Here is a 20,435-nt window from a genome sequence, read left to right on the forward strand (position 1 = left end):
AAGTCTTGCTCTGTCACCCGGGCTGGAGTGCAGTGGCGCAATCCTGGCTCACCACAAGCTCCGCTTCCCAGGTTCAAGCGATTCTCCTGCCTCAGCTGGGTAGCTGGGATTACAGGCACATGCCACCATGCCTAGCTACTTTTTGTATTTTTAGTAGAGATGGGGTTTCACCATGTTGATCAGGCTGGTCCCGAACTCCTGACCTCAGGTGATTCACCCGCCGTAGCCTCCCAAAGTGCTGGGATTACAGGTGTGAGCCACCACACCTGGCCCACACCCAGCTAATTTTGTATTTTTTTTTTTTCTCTTTTTTTGAGACGGAGTTTCTCTCTTGTTACCCAGGCTGGAGTGCTATGGCGCGATCTCAGCTCACCGCAACCTCTGCCTCCTGGGTTCAGGCAATGCTCCTGCCTCAGCCTCCTGAGTAGCTGGGATTACAGGCACGCACCACCGTGCCCAGCTAATTTTTTGTATTTTTAGTAGAGACGGGGTTTCACCATGTTGACCGGGATGGTCTCAATCTCTTGACCTCGTGATCCACCCGCCTCGGCCTCCCAAAGTGCTGGGATTACAGGCGTGAGCCACCGCGCCTGGCCCCTAATTTTGTATTTTTAGTAGAGACAGGGTTTCACCATGTTGGCCAGGCTGGTCTTGAACTGACCTCAAGTGATCCACCTGCTTCAGCCTCCCAAAGTGCTGGGATTACAGGTGTGAGCCACCATGTCCAGCCTATTTTTTCTCTGCATGTTTTATTTTGACTTAAAATATCAAAATGTGTAGTTATTAGCAAGCACTTTGATGAATACCTAAAGCCTTGGCTTTGCTTACAAGTCTGCTGAAATGTGGGGTCCATTGCCTTTCCCACACAAACCGCACACACATGGCCCCGGGTTTCAGTTCCAGTTTCTTTAACATGAAGCAAGAAATTCTAGACACTATGAAGCCACCTGATTGCAAAATCCTTCTTCATTTTCATGTGTTTCCTCCCAATATTTTACAGTTCTATCACTCATTCCTAATTTGGTAGCATTTAAAAAAATGACAGGCTTTTATAGAGTCTTTCCAAAGCAATCTCAGTTTAGTTTTTGTAGAGATAACAGTTCTCTCGTTGTTTACACTCTTATTTTATTGGTCAAGGTCTTTCTGTTTAAATTCTTTTCTTTCTTCTTCTTTTTTTTTTTGGAGACAGAGTCTCGCTCTGTCAACCAGGCTGGAGTGCAGTGGTGCAATCTCGGTTCATCGCAACCGCAACCTCCCGGGTTCAAGTGATTCTTCTGCCTTAGCCGCCCAACTAACTGGGATTACAGGTGCTCGCCGCCACACCTGGCTAATTGTTGTATTTTTAATAGAGATGAGGTTTCACCATGTTCGTCAGGCTGGTCTAAACTCTTGATCTCAGGTGATCTGCCTGCTTCAGCCTCCCAGAGTGCTGGGATTACAGGCGTGAGCCACTGTGCCCGGCCAATTCCTTTGCTTATGAGTGAATTGATTCAATTATATCATTCTAGTTAACATGTATGGCCAGCATAAGCAAGTATGGACCCAAATGCATTCTTGTTAACCAGGCACCTCAACGGTGACAGCAGAGAAGGGTCCGCCAGCTGTGACTCTCAGTGTGCCTCAGGCATAGTCAGTGTGCTCCACTAAAAGATCGAAGGGCATTGGTTGACCTAATAACTTGGTTAAGTGAGGGGTTAAGAACATTTCTACTCAACAATCCATTGTCACCATAATTTCATGAAAGAAAGGACATTTGGCCAGGCACTGTGGCTCACGCCCGTAATCCCAACACTTTGGGAGGCTAAGGCAGGAAGATCACCTGAGGTCAGGAGTTCCAGACCAGCCTGGCCAACATGGTGAAATCCTGTCTCTACTAAAAATACAAAAATTAGCCGAGTGTGGTGGCAGGCACCTATAATCCCAGCTACTCAGGAGGCTGAGGCAGGAGAATCACTTAAACCTGGGAGGCAGAGATTGCAGTGCGCCAAGATTGCGCCATTGCACTCCAGCCTGGAGGACAAGAACGAGACTTCATCTCAAAAAAAAAAAGAAAGGACATTTGAGCACTGCAAGCCTCAGGATAACAGACAGTGTTTCCTAAGAAAGGACAGCTGGTAACTTTATGCCAGCACCTACTGTACTGATGTGTGTGTGTCGTCTCCTACACATGGACTGGTCTTTGGTCAGGGGCTGGTACTTAGGTATGGACTGACAATTGGCAGCCGTGGACTCAGTTCACACTGTTCTCCAGGGATGGATCCTCTCTGCCACGTCTCAGCTGGTGTGGTGAGGCTTCCCCTGGGGGCCTCTCATGACCCTCTGTGTTTGGAGGCTGATAAAAAGTGTCATTCATGAAGGCCCTGGAGCTGTCCATCAGCTGTGAAAAGGCCCCTTGAAGCAATCAGATTCCCCCCATCCTAGCACAAGCCCCTTCCCCAAAGTAGTCCACTGTGACCACATCCTCACATAGCCCTCTCTTGAGGGTCTGCAACTCTTGCATCAAGAAAGGGTGACTAGGCTGGGTGTGGTGGCTCACGCCTGTGATCCTAGCACTTTGGAAGGCCAAGGCAGGAGGATCGCTTAAGGCCAAGAGCCTGGGCAACATCATAAGACTCCATCTCTACACAAACTAAAAACTTGAGCTGGGTGTGGTGGTGCATGCCCATAGTCCCAGCTACTCAGGAGGCTGAGGTGGGAGGATCGCTTAAGCTGAGGAAGTCAAGGCTGTGGTGAGCCAAGATTGTCTCACTGCACTCCAGCCTTGACAGAGCAAGACCCTGTCTCTATTTTTTTAAAAAGTAAATAAATAAAAAGAAAGAGTGACTGACTCATATGTTTTTCTGAAGATACCTCTGAGGAGGGGCTCAGAATTAAGGGCAGGGAAAGACGGTCCCCCAAGGTCAGAAATACAGAAGAGACATTCTGCACCCTAGTGTAGTAGAAATCTGCTATGAGCAGAGCAGAGTGTTGTCACTTGTTGGCGTTTACATGCAGAATGCTGCCCTCTATCAAAGACATGGAGGGTTTCCATGACAGAGAAGCAGCAGATCAGAGACCCTGATCTCAGCTGTACTGCCTGGCGCCTGCCCTCAGGTCAGTGGAAAGGGTTGTGAAATTCAGATGCTGTACTCATTTCAAAACCCCACACAGCCTGTGCAAAATTAACAATAAGCTGCAAAAGCAAAGAAGGACTGAGCCCCCGAGACCTGGCATCCTTGCACTGCAACATCCTGCTGTCTGGCAGTGGAGACGTAGGTGCAGTATGTTGGCTTAAAATACAGGAAGAGGCCGGTTGCGGTGGCTCAGGCCTGTAATCCCAGCACTTTGGGAGGCCTAGGCGGGTGAATCATTTGAGGTCAGGAGTTTGAGACCAGCCTGGCTAACATGGCAAAATCCTATCTCTACTAAAAAAAATATAAAAATTAGCCAGGTGTAGTGGTGTGCTCCTGTAATCCTGGCTACTTGGGAGGCTGAGGCAGGAGAATTGCTTGGACCTGGGAGGTGGAGGTTGCAGTGAGCTGAGATGGAGCCATTGCACTCCAGCCCGGGCAGCAGAGCAAGACTCTGTCTCAAAAATAGTAATAATAGGCCTGGCATGGTGGCTCACGTCTGTAATCCCAGCACTTTTAGGAGGCTGAGGTGTGTGGATTGCCTGAGTTCAGGAGTTTGAGACCAGTCTGGGCAACATGGTAAAACCCCGTCTCTACCAAAAATACAAAAAAAATTACCCAGGCGTGGTGGCGTGTGCCTGTAGTCTCAGCTACCAGGGACACTGAGGTAAGAGAATTGGTTAAATCTGGGAAGCAGAGGCTGCGGTGAGCTGAGAGGGCGCCACTGCACTCCAGCATGGGCGACACAGGGAGACTCTGTCTCAAGAAAAAAAATATAATAAGATATGAGGGCGGATGGGAGAGAAGGTGGAGGTAAAGTGGAGTCCGCTCAGGAGCAGTGCCGGTGCCTGCAAGGCTTGGCTTGCTTTCCTGGGCTTCTTATCCTGCAGTTAGACTGATGGAGGCAATTCCCTGGGGAATGCCGTTGTTTGGCTTCTCTGCTCCTGGGACCCAATTAAAAGTGACTAACTGCATCTGGGCCTGCTTTACCCGAGCAGCTCTGCACGCTGGGTCTTGAACCCGCTTTGCGAATGAATGTCCCCCATTGGCATTGATATTGCTTTGGTGTTTATCCTGGGTAGGTTGAGATTGTCACCTGGCTTCGCTAGCATTTCTGAAGGTCAGTGATAAAGGGGTTTGGGGGAGCTTCCAGTCCAAGCCTTCCCTTCCCTAAGGACACTGGGAATCTAGGGAGAGGTAAGTGGAAGCATTAGGGTCTGGAGTTGAAGCCTGAGTTGGGGGTTTTTCTTTTATTCCTTGCCAAGCGCCTTTGAACAACTACTGAATGTCTCTCAGATCTCTTTTCTCTTCTACAATGTGGCGTATAACTAAAAGTACCACAGACCCACCAGGCTGTGATTTCAAAGTAACCAAACTAGGGCCGGGTGCAGTGGCTCACGCCTGTAATCCCAGAACTTTGGGAGGCCGAGGTGGGCAGATCACTTGAGGTCAGGAGTTCGAGACCAGCCTGGCCAACATGGTGAAACCCTGTCTCTACTAAAAATACAAATAAATAAATAAATAAATAAATAAATAAAATTTTAAAAAGCAGGGCTTTATGGCACACACCTATAATCCTAGCTACTCTGGAGGCTGAAGTGGGAGGATCACTTGAACCTGGGAGGCCGAGGTTGCAGTGATCCAAGACCGTGCCACTGCACTCCAGGGTGACAGAGAGAGACTTGTCTCAATAAATAAAGAGATAGATAAAGAAATAATAAAATAATGACTCCCATTATTCGCTAATAGCCACCAATACAACCTTATTGTTTGTTCAGCACGATGCTCAGATCACACATGAGCCTTGTATACTTCTTACCCCGCCTCTCTCACAGCCACTTACCCCTGAGGACTTGCCCACCCATCCACCTTTGGGCTGTCTGATCTGCCTTCCAGCCCACACTTCTGGCTGCCTGTGACCCTTGCAGATGATGTCCTGGGGACGCAGTCACCCCTCAACAGCGAATGCCACTGTGGTGCTGCCCACTCCTTTGCCATCTGGCCCAAAGCATAAGATGACTCTTCCCTGGTTACTTGGGACACATTCAGAACCAGGAGGGGTGTGAGGCCATGAGAAGGCAGAGATGCCCCAGGGAATAGCTCAGAACTACTACACAGAGCCAGGCTCAGACCTCGCAGGGCTTTTTATCTGACAGCAAGAATGACTACATAAAATAAAATAAAATAAATAAAAATACAGGGCTCCTTGTAGAAACATTATTAAGACTTTAAAGATGGCGAATGCAAAGGGCTAAACCAAAGGCAGGGCCTTTCTAAGAGCAGGGCCTTATGTGACTTCGTAGGCGGCACACTCATAAAGCTGGCTTGTTTGGTGCTTTTCTGCCTCACTTCTCATCTGTGTTCATGTAGTCCTGGGCCGACACGCCCTTCCCAGCAATGGAAAAATCCAGATGTCTCCATAGCAGCTCACCGTGGTCCCTAAGAGAGGAGGAAGAGCTTCCTCTCATTCCTGTCTCAGCTCCACCTCCTGAATCCTCATTCCCTGCTCCAGTCAACCTCTTCCCTGGATGGTCCACAGTTGGATCATCTGTTTCCTTCAGAGAAAATTCTACTCCCACCCATAGAGGGAGGTCTGGCTCTGCAGCCCGAATAAGCCGATTGCTTCATAGAGTGACAGTAATTCATTTCCCAAGTCCCATCATTAATAACCCAAATCCAGTTACTTGGTTTTTGTTTGTTTGTTTGTTTATTTGTTTGTTTGTTGAGATAGAGTCTTGCTCTGTCGCCCAGGCTGGAGTGCAGTGGCATGATCTCGGCTCACTGCAACCTCCGCCTCCTCCCGGGTTCAAGCAGTTCTCTACCTCAGCCTCCCAAGTAGCTGGGATTATAGGCACCTGCCACCAAGCTCAGCTAATTTTTGTATTTTTAGTAGAGATGCAGTTTCACTATCTTGGCCAGGCTGGCCTCGAACTCCTGACCTTGTGACCCACCCACCTCTGCCTCCTATGGTGCTGGGATTACAGGAGTGAGCCACCGTGCCCGCCCAGTTATTCAATCTTAAATGACACCACATGTGAGACACCAAGAACTCAGTTCAGGTGGGACAGTGACAAGTTCAGTTCATTTCTTTTCAGTCACTTCTCATAAAGATTTAAAAATGCTGGGACCCAGCCCCCACAACCCCGGGATTACCATGGGACAGCTATTATGTTTGCATGGCTAGCCTCCAGAGGACACCATCCCATTTTCCCTGGAAGCCACTTTCTTCCACTCATGATCCACAGGGCTTGGGTGGGATTGACTCCACCTTTGGGGTGGGCATCTGACCCAGGCTTAAGCCATCCATCGTATTCTACCCTCTGGCTGCAGTGTTGTTCAGGGGTGGGCGTGTGGCAGCCTCAGTCTCCAGTGAGTATTGGGTTTAGGACTTTGGTTGGAATTGGGAGGCATGAGGATGTGATTCTGGGGCTGCTGGCAATAATGGGGCCTCACAAGGAGAAGACTGTCTGTGAATGGAGCCAAGCCAAAGGGAGCGAGGCTGAAGTCACTGAGAGTTACACTGACATCCAGCTGAGTTCGATGTCAGCTGCACCCCCAGGCTTCTGTGGTACAAGAACCAGTGAATTCTCTTTTTGGCTAAAGCTGATTTGAGTTGAGTTTTGTCACTGGAAATCAAGAGTCCTGACCACAAGATTTCCCCTTTTGCAGTCAAGAATAATGCCTGTTCTCCTTACACCCAGTGCTGGGGAAATCAACCGAGAGCATTTATGTGCAAGTTTTCTGCAAATTGGAAAGTGCTGTTGAAATGGATTGACCTAGGATGTACAGTTGGCTAACAGCAGAGATGGGGCTAAAGCTTGGCTCTTTGGTACTCAAAGCCCAGTGCTCTTTCTTGGACAGGGGACTTTGTTTGCACTGGACACTTCTCAGAAGTGCACCAGGAGTCTCTTCCTTTCTTGGACATGGGCTTGAAGGGATCCCTGTGTTGGGGGCCCAGAGCCCTCTGACCTTCAGAGGTGGGGCCCCATCCAGGGCCTTTGGGCTTTCTAGCCCTTCAGATCAGTCAATCAGCCAGGAGCCAGAAGTTGGCAGCCTTGAGAGCAGCAAGCATTTGACCTGGTCCCAAGGGCCAGCTTCCCACCATATGAGACTAGAGGCCTTTGACCTTCATGAGCATGAAGGTCCATGTGGTACACTGGGCTGCAGTCAGATGTGGCCTGAGCCATCTCTCTCTGTGCCATCCCTCTGATCCACCCAGCCTGCTGGACTCAGCTCCTTGGGGAATGAAGAGTGGGTCTTGTTCCTGGGGTCTGGAATGTGGCGTCTAGAGGAGAGGAAAACCTGAAAAGTTTGGAAAACTCAATTTAGCAAACGTTTGCTGAATTGACTCTCAGGATTCTCAGGCAGAAATACCAGATTTCAAGGGGAGCATGTGGGCAGGGGTGGTGGAGGTATATAAGGAAATGACCCCAATCACCTTTCTACGCTTTCATGGTTCTTGCCCCTGAAACCCAAGTCCCTAAGGCCCTGACATAGGCCTTGAATGAGATAGAGGAAGAAATATGACATGACAACTTTGACTATGACTGATAGAGGTTTCTAAAGATGGAAAATGTTTCCCTTTCCCTCCCTAAGTCCAGGGCATTCTCAAGCTCAAAGGCAAGTGGTTCTTAAAGGATTGCAGGAAAGGCAGACCTGGAAAGAATAGAGTGACTGCCCGGCCCAAGTCACAGTTAAATACATATAGCTGAGGGAGGCAGAGGTGGGGCAAGGGACACGGGAGAGGACCCAAGGGTAGAAAGGGCCGATGGGGTTGTAGATTGAGGCTGTCCCTATAGTGCAGCCAGCTACCAAATCATGTCAGCCCGATAGCATTAAACAAACATTTGAATCCTCAAACTTCCTTCTTTCCCCCTGGATTTCATGCTTAGCAAACAATCTCCTGATTATAATGTGGCTTGGCATCTAGGGCAATACGTGTCTTGTGAGTCTGATTAACATCAGCCTGACTGGAGAGAGGGCACTTCTCTTGGGTGAGTGAGCAAAACCAGCCCTACAGAGCTGATGGCCACACAATGGACTGCTGTCAGTGCTCTAAAGTAATGACGATCCGTGACCCTCTTGGTGAAGCCACTTATCCTCTCCTGACTCTATCCCTCTGCCTGCCTACTTCGCTTGGACTTGACTGTAGGCAAATTTCTTAATGTCCCTGCTTCTCAGTTTACTCATCTGTAAAATGAGATTAAAATAGGGTTGTTGTAGGATTAAGAGATGCCAAGTGCTTAGAATATTACGTGGCATGCAAGTGCTATCTAAGGGTCGCTGTAATGATTCAGGCTTCCACAATGCTGGTTGTGACCTTGAGCAAGTCTTTTTTTTTTTTTTTTTTTTTTTTTGAGACAGAGTCTTACTCTCTCACCGAGGCTGGAGTGCAATGGTGCGATCTCAGCCACTGCAATCTCCGCTGCCCGGGTTCAAGCAATTCTCCTGCCTCAACCTCGAGAGTAGCTGGGATTACAGGTGCCTGACACCGTGTCTGGCTAATTTTTGTATTTTTGGTAGAGACAGGGTTTCACCATGTTGGCCAGGCTAGTCTCAAACTCCTGACCTTGTGATCTGCCCATCTCGGCCTCTCAAAGTGCTGGGATTACAGGCTTGAACCATCGCACCCAGCCATCTGACCTTTGTTTCCCTGTCCTATTAATATGGAGTGAATAGTAACATCTTCTGGAAAAAGCATATGTTAAGTATAAGTGTCTTGGCATATGTTAAAGTGTTTTGTAAGCTGTTAAATGCTGCACAAATAAACCATATGCTTATTTGGATCATTTATTGGGAACAATTATTAGTCTTACTGGGTCCCTTCAGATTATAGTGCAGAGATGATTTTTAATATTTCTCACTTGATAACCGAATGAAACCTAAGGTGGGACCCTGAGAAGGAGGAAGAATCTGGGTAAAGGCAAAGGGGAGTTGAGGAGGGAGATTCCAGGGGCTGGAAGGGGGGTGTCTGCCTCATCTGGACTGTGTGCCAGACTTTATTCCCTTCCAAAGCTTACACTGCTTCTCAATGTGACCTTGGGGAAGGTGTTACCAGTTCCTGACTCTCCCCTAGGGGTATTGCTCTAATTAATGACAGTTCTGATTTTTAATAAACAGAGTTTCTGGGAGATGGCATGTATGCAAAATCTAAACGGGGGAGGGAGGAAGAAGAGGAGGAGAAATGTTTGCTTTGCTTTCTTTTTGAGACAGAGTCTTGCTCTGTTGCCCAGGCTGGAGTGCAGTGATACAATCTTGGCTCACTGCAAACTCTGCCTCCCAGGTCCAAGTGATTCTCCTGCCTCAGCCTCCCAAGTAGCTGGGATTACAGATGCCTGCCACCACGCCTGGCGAATTTTTGTATTTTTACTAGAGACAGAGTTTTGCCATGTTGGCCGGGCTGTTCTTGAACTCCTGATCTCAGGTGATCTGCCCACCTCTGCCTCCCAAAGTGTTGGGATTACAGGAGTGAGCCACTGCTCCCAGCCTGCTGTGCTTTTAAAAGACGCATAATGGGCCAGGCGTGGTGGCTCACACCTGTAATCCCAGCACTTTGGAAGGCTGAGGCGGGTGGATCACCTGAGCTCAGGAGTTCAAAACCAGCCTGACCAACAAGGTGAAACCCCGTCTCTAAAATAAATAAATAAATAAATAAACGTCTCATAACAAAAGAGAAGTGGAGACAGAGAACAAAACAGATGATCACTGGCCCTGCCTTCGGCTCATGAGAGGAAGGAGGCATATGTGTGCGTGTGTGTATGTGTGCCTGGTGTGTGTGTGTGTGTATGGCGGGGTGGCCAGGGGCAGAGGGCTAACAAGCAAGAGAAAATTTGGACTTAAATTGGTTTAAGGTACCTAAAAGCATGTGCATTTGCAGAAGCACAAATGATTAGATAACACCCTCATGTTGATGGGTAGAAGCTGTCTGCAAATAGCAAATGAGAAGGTGGTAATAAGGACATGAGAAGGGAGGGAGCCGACTTTGGCATCAAGGTCAGGGAAATAGGAACCATGTGCTAGGGGAATGCTTGAGTCCTGCACGTCTCAAGTTATTATCACTGCACCACTCAGGACTGCTTCCTTCAGGAGCGGGGCGAGGTCTGGTGTCATCAGTTAGGGGTTAAGATTTTCCAGATCTGTTTGCTTGGAGCTGCCTCTCTTGGCCCCAGAAAACCTCCTCTGGTTAACGAATGGGAGGATGTCCAGGGCCACTCCCAGCTGGGAACTGCATTGCCTGCATGAGTTAACAAGGAGCTGTGATCTCCATTCCCATTTGCAGTCTCTAGTAACTGTTTCTCTTGCCTGAGAAGGGGAGGAAGGAAGCAAGAAACGTATTGGGATAAGTTTAGAGCCACTTCAGATGCCCACTTCAACAATTCTCCAGCCTGGTGCTCACCTCTGGCTGTTTACTTCCACCCAGCAAGGTGGAGTTTCCTGCCCTGAAAATGAAGGAAGTCCCTCCCCAGAACAGCTTATACGAGGAAATATTAGGGCACCAACACGAGTGAATCTCAGATGTTTTCTCACAAAAGGCCCCAGGGACCACAAATTAAAGGGAAGGATGCTTAGGAGAGGAAAGCCCGAAGAGTTTGGAAAATGACTTTGAGGCATTGGACTGAGTCACCATCATTTCCTGCTGAGGTTATCCTAAGGGAACCAGCAGGCACCACTCCCTTCGCCAGCTGCCTGCTCTGAGATCTGGGCAGTACCGACCTATTAGTCAAAGGAGTCCCAGACGGCCCCAGATTGCCAGTGACGTAATATACATTTCACTTGTTTCCGTAAGCCTTCAGAGCAAGCAAGACAGAAAAACAAGTCAGTGGAAATATTATACAGGGAGCAGCTAGCTTTTCTTGGCTTTCTTGTTTGTTCCTGAGCTGACAATAGAAATCTTTTGAGTATTGGAGCTAGTGCACTTTGAAAACAAAATCTCTTCACTTACAGGGCATGGATTTTTTTTTGTGGATTTGGACTCTTTGAGGACAAATTTGCATACCATTATCATTGTTTTATTGAAAAAAATGATAAAAGAAGCACCTGTGGGATAGAGAACGGGAGAGGAACACAGAATGGCGGTGTGGTCTTTTGCTGTTTTGTCTTTCCCTTGTACAATTTTCTGGCAGGGAAGGACAGTGCTGTTGTATCGAGACCTTTCCCCAGGATCAATGGACCACAGCCTGAGGGCAGGGGAGAGCTGGCTGGTGTGTAGAACTCTGTCTCTCCTGGATGCTAACTTTAGTTTTTATTTTTTAATTTTAATTTTAATTTTTTTGTGGGGGAACAGAGTCTCGCTCTGTCACCCAGGCTTGAGTGCAGTGGTGCGATCTCAGCTCATTACAACCTCTGCCTCCTGGGTTCAAGCGATTCTCCTGCCTCAGTCTCCTGAGTAGCTGGGATTATAGGAACGTACCACCACGCCCAGCTAATTTTTGTATTTTTAGTTGAGACGGGGTTTCACCATGTTGGTCAGGCTGGTCTTGAACTCCTGACCTTGCGATCCACCCACCTCGGCCTCCCAAAGTGCTGGGATTACAGGCGTGAGCCACTGTGCCCAGCCTGGATATTAACTTTAATCAGAGGCTGTAAGTGAGAGAGGACACTTCAAATGGAGTCAGACACGACCTTTTCTTCCTGGGTCATTCCCCTGCATCTTCCTGTATCTTTCTTAGGACACTTCCAAGACTATGGAGGAGTGTAGCCATTTGTGTACCTGCCTTCTAGGCCACAAGCTTAGTGAAGCTGGGCACCATTTGCATCTATGTTCTCTATGGTGACCAGACTAATTCTTTACACTTTGGAAATGTCCATTGCATGTTTGCTGAATGAATCGATGAGGCATGTGGACTTTTGAGAGACATAGCAATTACAAGATGGGTAGTAGAAAAGGAAGTGAAGGACAAGCACAAGAGATGGGCGGGAGTGGCAGAGTCACCTGTTTGCCTTTTCCTTTCACCCAGAAGAGGTGTTAGAGCAGTCGGAGGAAACGAAAATACTTTCTCTCTCTCTTTTTTTTTTGGGACGGAGTCTCGGACTGTTGAGTGGGAGTGCAGTGGCGCAATCTCGGCTCACTGCAACCTCCACCTTCCTGGTTCACTCGATTCTCCTGCCTCAGCCTCCCGAGTAGCTGGGATTACAGGTGCACACCACCATGCCCGGCTAAAGGTTTGTATTTTTTTTTTTTTTTGAGATGGAGTCTTGCTCTGTTGCCAGGCTGGAGCACAGTGGCGCAGTCTCGGCTCACTGCAACCTCCGCCTCCCATGTTCAAGCGATTCTTCTGCCTCAGCCTCCCAAGTAGCTGGGACCACAGGCGTGTGCCAAACGCCTGGCTAATTTTTGTACTTTTAGTAGAGACGGGGTTTCATCATGTTGGCCAGGATGATCTCCATTTCTTGACCTCGTGATGGGGTCTTGACCCAAAGTGATGGGATTACAGGTGTGAGTCACTGCGCCAGGTGGAAAGGGAAATATTTTGGAAGACAGGGACCTGGTAATCCCTTTTCACCCAACAAGAACCAAGCCCTGGATGAATGGATGAGTAACCCACGTTTTTCTGCCCCCTCTCCCCGGTCTTTCTGAGACTGACTTTGCCCTAGGAATTGTTCGTCCCTCTGGAAGCTAGACTGGTATGTGGGTGTTCCTCAGAGCCCTGGTGATGGGGAATTAGGAAGCAAGTGCTTGAACTGAAGCCCTTTGTCCTAATTCACTGGTATCTGGGGCAAAAGCTTGCCCCTCTCTGTGAAAATGAAATGAATCTTTTAATTTTCCCAGAGCTCAAGGTCAGACCCCAGCACAGTAGGGACCCAAGCCGTGCACTGTTCCTAAGTCCTACCTCATACCATTGCCCTGGAGGGCTCTCGAAGCTGGTAGCTAGAGAGAACAGAGAGTTCTCAGAGGAGAAGAGCAGCCAGGTTGCTCATTGGTTTTAAATTATTTAGTTGCATCAAATATTCAGATTGGTGGCAATAGCAACTCTATTTAAAAACTCTAAGCACGTGATGGATGAGCTCAATGTTTTCAGACAGTTCTCGGCTTCCAGCCCGCCCTCCAGGAATCTTCTAAGAGTCACCTGGGCTTGCCTGGGTCAGCCTCCAACTACGGGGGCCAGCTGAACCGCAAGAGCTACACAATGCCAATGATGATATTTGGCGTGTGTTTTTCATATAAAGAAATTTCATCATGTCCCGTACATTGCCTCCTAGAGAAAAAAGATATTCAACTGAGGAAGTCAGAACTGGGATGTTTGTATAGACGTCATGCTTTTTGTGTAGGTGGGTTGTGTGATTTTGTTTCCATGGGCTCGTGCCTGTGAAATACGCAGTGTGTGTTTTTCTGAGGTTTTCTGTGTATGAAGCTGCTGCTCTTCTCACAAAGCTCATCATTTTAGGCAAGACTGAATGTGACACTCACTGAAGTTGCTTTGGAGCCCAAGATGCATGCCCTAATGCAACCACTTTTATTGAATGCTTCCTACATTCCAGAGATTTTTATCTATATGCTTTACATTATATTAGCTAACATCTTTGCTCAAAAATAATAAGGCAGGTATTATCACTCCTATTTTATAGCTATGAAAAGTAAGACTCACAGATATTGCCCAAAGCCACATCAAGGTTCAGCTTATTTCAAGCCTGGAGTTTTGTTTCATCATACAACAATATCTATTCTCTGGCAAGTTTCTAGGACTACCCTACATAACATCTGCTGTGCTGTCAAAACGTGAGATGATTCTTCTTCCTCTATAATGATAATCTCTGGTGAGGGTGTGTGGCAAGGGGAATGTGGGAGGGGGCTCTTGGGAAGCAGACAAAGTTCTATTGCTTCCTCTTGGTAGTGGTTTCACAGGTATGTTCACTTTGTGACAATTCACCAAGGTGGATACATAAGATTCAGGATTTTTTGTTGTTATATTTCTTTTTTTTTTTTTTTTGAGATGGAGTCTCGCTCTGTCACCGAAGCTGGAGTGCAGTGGCATGAACTTGGCTCACTGCAGTCTTCACCTCCTGGGTTCAAGCGATTCTCCTGTCTCAGTCTCCCTAGTAGCTGAGATTACAGGAGTGTGTTACCATGCCTGGCTGATTTTTATATTTTTAGTAGAGACAAAGTTTTGCCATCTTGGCCAGGCTGGTCTCGAACTCCTGATCTCAAGTTATCTTTCTGGTCTTAGCTTCCCAAAGTGGTGTTTGTTATATGTCAATAACAAGTTTATTTAAAAAATTATTTCTCCACACTGGGTCTGGTGACTCATACCTATAATGCCAGCATTTTGGGAGGCTGAGTGGGCAGATCTCTTGAGGCCAGGAGTTTGAGACCAGCCTGGCCAACAAAGTGTAATGCCATCTCTACAAAACAACAACAACAACAAAAATTAGCAGGCATGGTGGCACATGCCTGCAGTTCCAGCTACTGGGGAGATTGAGGTGGGAGGATCACTTGAGCCTGGGAGGCAGAGGTTGCAGTGAGCTGAGATAACACCACTGCATTCCAGCCTGGGTTACAGAGTGAGACCCCACCTCAAAAAAACTCATTTATCCTAGCAGTTAATGTTGGAGGGGAGCCCTGCTTTTCATGGAAAATAGGCCACTAATTAATCAATGGGAACTCCTTGGACTCTACTATATAGTAATTTTTAAAATAATGCAAATAAATTGTTGCCCTCCCTCTTTACAAAAAGAGTTTTAAGTGGATCACAATAAAACATCACACACAATTAATTATAAAGTAATATTAGGAGGAGGTCGTCAGCACTATTTAAGTAGAAAAGCTTTCCTTACATACATATGTCAGTCTGCTGGGTACCACAGGAGGTTAAGGCTGGCTCCTGCTCTCAAGGTACTCACACAGCCAAGCTGATGACACCGAGCCTTTACTAGTAGTAAATAGACACTTGTCTTTAAAGATATTGGAATTTGTTGGAATGGGTTTCCACTCTTAATTTGGTGATCAATAAACTCAAAGGAAGTAAAAGTTTTCATGGACTACATCCTACATCTCATGTGTGGGTAATTGAAATGGAAAATACCACATCTGATCAATATTTTGAATAATCTGAGATCCCAATCTTAATGCTTTCAAAATAATTATTTATACCTCTTTAAGATGGTATAAACTTGGAGAGACCCACAGATCTAGTCACCAAGATAATTTTGTAATTGATTTGTAATTATGTTCCTCTGCTTGCATGAACTTTTTTTTTTTTTTTTTTTTTAAGACAAGGTCTTGCTTTGTTGCCCAGGCTAGAGTGCAGTGGTGGGATCTTGGCTCACTGCAGCCTCTGCCTCCCAGGTTCAAGCAATTCTCCTGCTTCAGCCTCCTGAGTAGTTGGGATCACAGGTGTGCACCACCACGCCCAGCTAATTTTTGTATTTTCAGTAAAGACAAGGTTTTACCATGTTGGCCAGGCTAGTCTCTTACTCTTGACCTGAAGTGATCCACCTGCCTTGGCCTCCCAAAATGCTGGGATTACAGGTGTGAACCCCCATGCCCAGCCTTCCATTCACTTTTTACTGGGTGAGATTTACAACATCAAATAACACAGAACTTCTTCTAGTTTACTTCAAACTGTGACGGCTTTAAAACTTCTAGGCTGGAGCAGTTGCTATACATTTTTCTCCTTCTCTATATCCTAGGAAATCAGAGACCTGGAGGGAGAAGACACATGGGCTGTCAAATCTGCAGACCTGCTTCCTTCAATAGCTGATTTTCTTTCTTCTGTGTCAGAAGCAGGCAGCATACGACAGAGCCATGCATCCAAAACTTTATTGTGCATATTTATTCCTAGATATCTTGCTAAAATGAAGGTTCAGATTCAGCCAGTTTAGGGTCAGGGCTGAGATTTTATTTTCTATTGTAATAAGTTCCCAAGTAATGCCAATGCTGCTGGTCCATGGACTGTATACTTTGATGAGAAGTTTAGTAAGGATATAGAGGAAAAAATACTGGCCAGGTGTGGTGGCTCACACCTGTAATCCCAGCACTTTGGGAGGCCAAGGTGGGCAGATCATGAGGTCAGGAGATCGAGACCAGCCTGGCCAACATGGTGAAACCCTGTCTCTACTAAAAATACAAAAAATTAGCTGGGCGTGGTGCTGCACAGCTGTGGCCCCAGTTACTCAGAAGGCTGAGGCAGGAGAGTCGCTTGAACCCAGAAGGCGGAGGTTGCAGTGAGCCCAGAGCACACAACTGCACTCCAGCCTGGTGACAGAACAAGACTCCATCTTAAAAAAACAAAAACAAAACAAAACAACAACAACAACAACAACAAAAAAAAACCACTACACGTGGAGTAGTAATTTCTGGCTTTTAGGAGCAGCTCTGCCATTTACCAGCTTGCTTTCTTGGACAAGTCATTTTGCCTCTCTGGATTTTAGTTTCCTTAAATATAAACTGTGTGATAGAGGAGGAGGTTGGGTTAGGTTATTTCAAAGCTTGCATTCATAGACTCTTCAAAGTGATGTTTTGAATAAGAAACTCCACCTATAGGGTCACATACAGCCTTTTAAGTGACTAACAGGTGAACTGGCATTATCAAAGCAGAAAATATAAGGGCTGGAGCAGGAAGGCATGACCAAGTCAGAGAAAGGGAAGGTGAGCCATAATAACTTCTTATGGCAAATATAAGGCTTTGATTCTTTCAGAGTGATGGATTTTGAATTAAAACTGTTATCCTGAGAGAGGCTACTATTTTTCCCAACGACCATTTAGGGGGAGACCTGCATTACTGACAACTGAGTTGCACAAGAAACTTGAATGAAGGAAGCAATGGATGTGTTAGAACTTTGAAATAAGCAAATGCTTACAGGGGCTATGAGTGAGTCATGGCTGGAGAGAAGCGTTCTGGAGCCATGAGGGAGTCTGGTTTGAAAATAGCAGTTCATCTCTGCTGCAAACCATTTCTCTAATTTCAGTCAAGTTGGCCAGGAATTCGGGTCTTTGGCCACTGCTAGCAGATGTAACAGGGACAAAAGCAATCTCCTACAGGGGTTAGGAGGGCAAAGGTGATGGGGGGCATACAGGGGCATAAATAGGCAAGGAGAAGGAGGGGGTGAAAAAAGAACACAGATGACTTAAATGAATGAATGAAGCTTCTGACCATCTGAGCCTCTGGTGGCAGCCTTTCCCCAAGAGCTCACACATCTCTATTTTGAGCAGCAAAAAGAATCAGACAGAAAGGGTTCCCCAGACTCGCAGATACAAGCTAGTTTCTCATTACATCCCAAAGCAACGTCAGGGGAGTGGAGAAAACTCCTGGTGCTGGCGCCTCTCCCAATGTTAGGTTGGGAGAATCCAGGAAATATTTACCTTATGCAGGACGTGCTCGTTGAAGTCAGGGCCAGCTCCTCCCTGGTAGGAATCGGGTCTCTGCAGGTCCATGCCTGGCTTGGAGCTCGCCGCTCCGACTCTCCTTGCGCTCTGCGTCAGCGCTTCCGGGAGCTGGCTCCGAGCTCCGCTGGGTGCGGCAGGCTCGGGTCTGAGCCCTGCGGGCCGGGCCGCATCCGTGTTCAGCACTGGACAGTTCCCCGCAGTGGCCGCGGCGCGGTACCAGGCGGGCGGGCGGACGGCCGCGCTCTTCCAGGACCGAGCGTTTCAGCACCACGAACAGCGACTCCGCCGCGGTGCGCCTGGGACCAGAGTTCTGAGAGCCTGTGCGCTCGAATCCCCGCGTCTTAGGACTCCAGGATGCTGGCAGGGACGCAAGATTTGAGTCCAGCTGGTGATCCCTGCGTATTTCATTCAGCTGCCGAACTCCGGAGGCTCAGCGACCCGGTTGCGTTCTCAGGGCATTGCGGTCCCGGGAGCTCACCGTTCCTGATTCCCCGCGAACAGGCATCTCCGTCACCACGCAGCTCAGCGCCGCGCAGCTGTCCTCACATGTTTGCAGAGGCGAAGTCCTGCGGCGCTGGCGGCGCTGCTGTTTTTGTCCCTGGACAATTCTCTCCAGGATGTATGAGATAAACAGAGGTTCTAAGGCTGAGGTCGACAGACGCTGGGTCTTAGATGTTCCGGAAGTCCCCGAAATATGCAAAATTACCTGCGTTTTCCTAGGGAGAAGGTCCAGAGCTTTAATCGCACTCTCTCCAGTACACATGACCCCAAGAAGGTAAGAACGATGGACTCAGGAGAGGCAGATGGTGGTTTGGTTAGGAACACAGGCCCCAGAATTCAAATCTTGGCTCTGAAAATTATTAGTTGTGTAACCCTGAGCAAATTACTCAATCTTGCCTAAGTGTCCACAAAATGGAGATAATATTATAAAAGTACCTGCTTCATGGTTTTGTTCTGAGGATTTAATGAGTTAATTCACGTGAAAAGCCTAGAACAATGCCTGGCATGTACTAAGAACTCAATAAATGTGAGCTACTACACTCTCTGGGAAGGAGACGGGGAGTGACTACTCCCCCTAAACATCAGGGGACTCCTTCTGCTGGGATCTTCGATTGGCAAAATCGCATCATCACCTGGAATATGAGAGTATGAAGGTGACCACCATGGGAACTGGAGACTGAGGTTGTGGTGTGTGGGGTGATTGTAAGATTACTAAGGACAAGTCCTAGTAACACCCACCGGTCCTTGGAGTCAGTATCAACATGGAAGGAAAGAGCCAGGCTTAGGGTTAGAAGAGTGCATTTTACTCCTGAGTTTCACTCCTTTTTGGTTGAGTTGTGTGAGCCAGATCACTCGTGTTCCACGGGATTGCTTATGTTTTCTCATCTGCAAAATAGGTAATCTATGTCCACTTGATTGGGTTTGGGGGAAGAGGGAGACAATGTATGTGAAAAGTCTTCCTTTTCTTTTAAATTGTAAAGCAAATTTCATTTATAAGGTATTATTATTGCTGGAATCACTACATTGTAGATACTCAATGGATATTAATTAAATGAACAAAGCTAGGGAACCAACGTGTTGTTTTATGAGCTGCTCACTGGGCCTACATTACATACCATCCAACGTTGGGGTTCTTAATGTGAGGTGAATAAATGGATGTTAGGGGAACTTTGGAAGATTGATAACACTACACAAAGTTTTGCTTCTGTGCCTTTTTCTGGGGGAGAATAAATCTCCAGAAGAAGAAATGAATCCCATGGATTTCATTAAGTTCTCAAAGTTGCCTGTACTAAAAAAAAGTACAGAAAGAATACCTTAGACTCTCTCATCTCAACTTTCTCCTGAGCTTCCTCACCAACCCTGACTACTATAGATAAGAATGTTCTAGAGCCTTTGCCTGGAACCTCACATTTCTTGGAAGGGTCACTCCTCAGGGTCTGGTCTGGAGTTCAGAAGGTTCAGAAACATGATTTCATCTGTTTGTTCAGGATTATAGAGCAAATAGCAGAGGATCTGAAGCAATCCAGAGTTGATGATGGAAGACTTCCATGAGAAATGATGTTTAAGCTGAGATCTGAAGGAAAAGTGGGCATTAGTCAAAGAGGGTGGTGGCGGTGGGGTGATTCCAGGCAAAGCAATCAGCACATACAAAGGCTTTAAGGTATGAAAAGCTGAGAAAAGACCAGTGTGGCTGGAGTCCTGAGGAAGAGGGAAGAGGGATAATGAGAGACCCAGTCTAGAGAGGTAGGTAAGGACCAGATCATGTGGGTCATGCTAAGGGTTTTGAACCTCATTCTAAGAGCAATGTGAAGCATTGAAGGACTTTAAGTAGGGAAATGACATGGCTAGATTTGGGTTTTAAAGATACTACTTTGACTACTGTATAGAGAATGAATTAAGTCAAGAACAAATGTGCTCTTTTATGGATTTATAAAATCTATTTTTATATCATGAGCATTAATCCTTTATGTCATAAATACTGCATTATTTTTTATAGATTTCTTTGCTTCCTTCTTTCCTTCCTTCCTTCCTTTCCTTTCCTTTCCTTTCCCTTCTTTTCCTTTCCTTTCTTTTTGACACAGTTTCACTCTGTCACCCAGGCTAGAGTGCAGTGGCTCAATTAAAGCTCACTGTAACCTTGATTTCCTGGGCTCAAGCGATCCTTGCACCTCAATCCTCTGACTAGCTGGGATAACAGGTGTGTGACACCATGCCTGGCTAATTTTTGTATCTTTTGTAGAGACAGGGTTTTGCCACATTGCCCAGGCTTGAACTCCTGGGCTTAAGCGATCTTCCTGCCTCAGCCTCTCAAATTGTTGGGATTACAGGTGTGAGCCACTGTACTTTGCTGTAGATTACTTTTCAATGATTGACTTTGTTTATACTTTTATTATACTATATTAAAGTTTTTAATCTTTAAGTTTGGGCAAGCATGAGTATGCATTAACTAGGCAGAAGAGACCATCAGAAGGCATATTGTTAAGTGTGAACCCCAAATATCT

At 46.9% G+C, this 20,435-nt stretch overlaps 1 protein-coding gene across 2 annotated transcripts in view; it reads right to left on the reverse strand.

Moving 5' to 3' along the window:
* The window catches only part of RAB37 (RAB37, member RAS oncogene family), a 72,072-nt gene extending 54,568 nt beyond the window's left edge, over window positions 1-17,504 (reverse strand). For both annotated transcript variants that reach the window (XM_064369496.1, XM_064369494.1), the window contains exon 1: window positions 17,410-17,504. In XM_064369496.1, the coding sequence (XP_064225566.1) occupies window positions 17,410-17,481 (72 nt within the window). In that variant the 5' untranslated portion in view covers window positions 17,482-17,504. The remainder of the gene's footprint in view (window positions 1-17,409) is intronic.
* Window positions 17,505-20,435: the final 2,931 nt, after the last annotated feature.

This window comes from Aotus nancymaae, unplaced genomic scaffold, assembly GCF_030222135.1.
Source record: "Aotus nancymaae isolate 86718 unplaced genomic scaffold, 86718_ANA_hifiasm-v0.15.2.pri h1tg000089l, whole genome shotgun sequence".
Lineage (NCBI taxonomy): Eukaryota > Metazoa > Chordata > Mammalia > Primates > Aotidae > Aotus > Aotus nancymaae.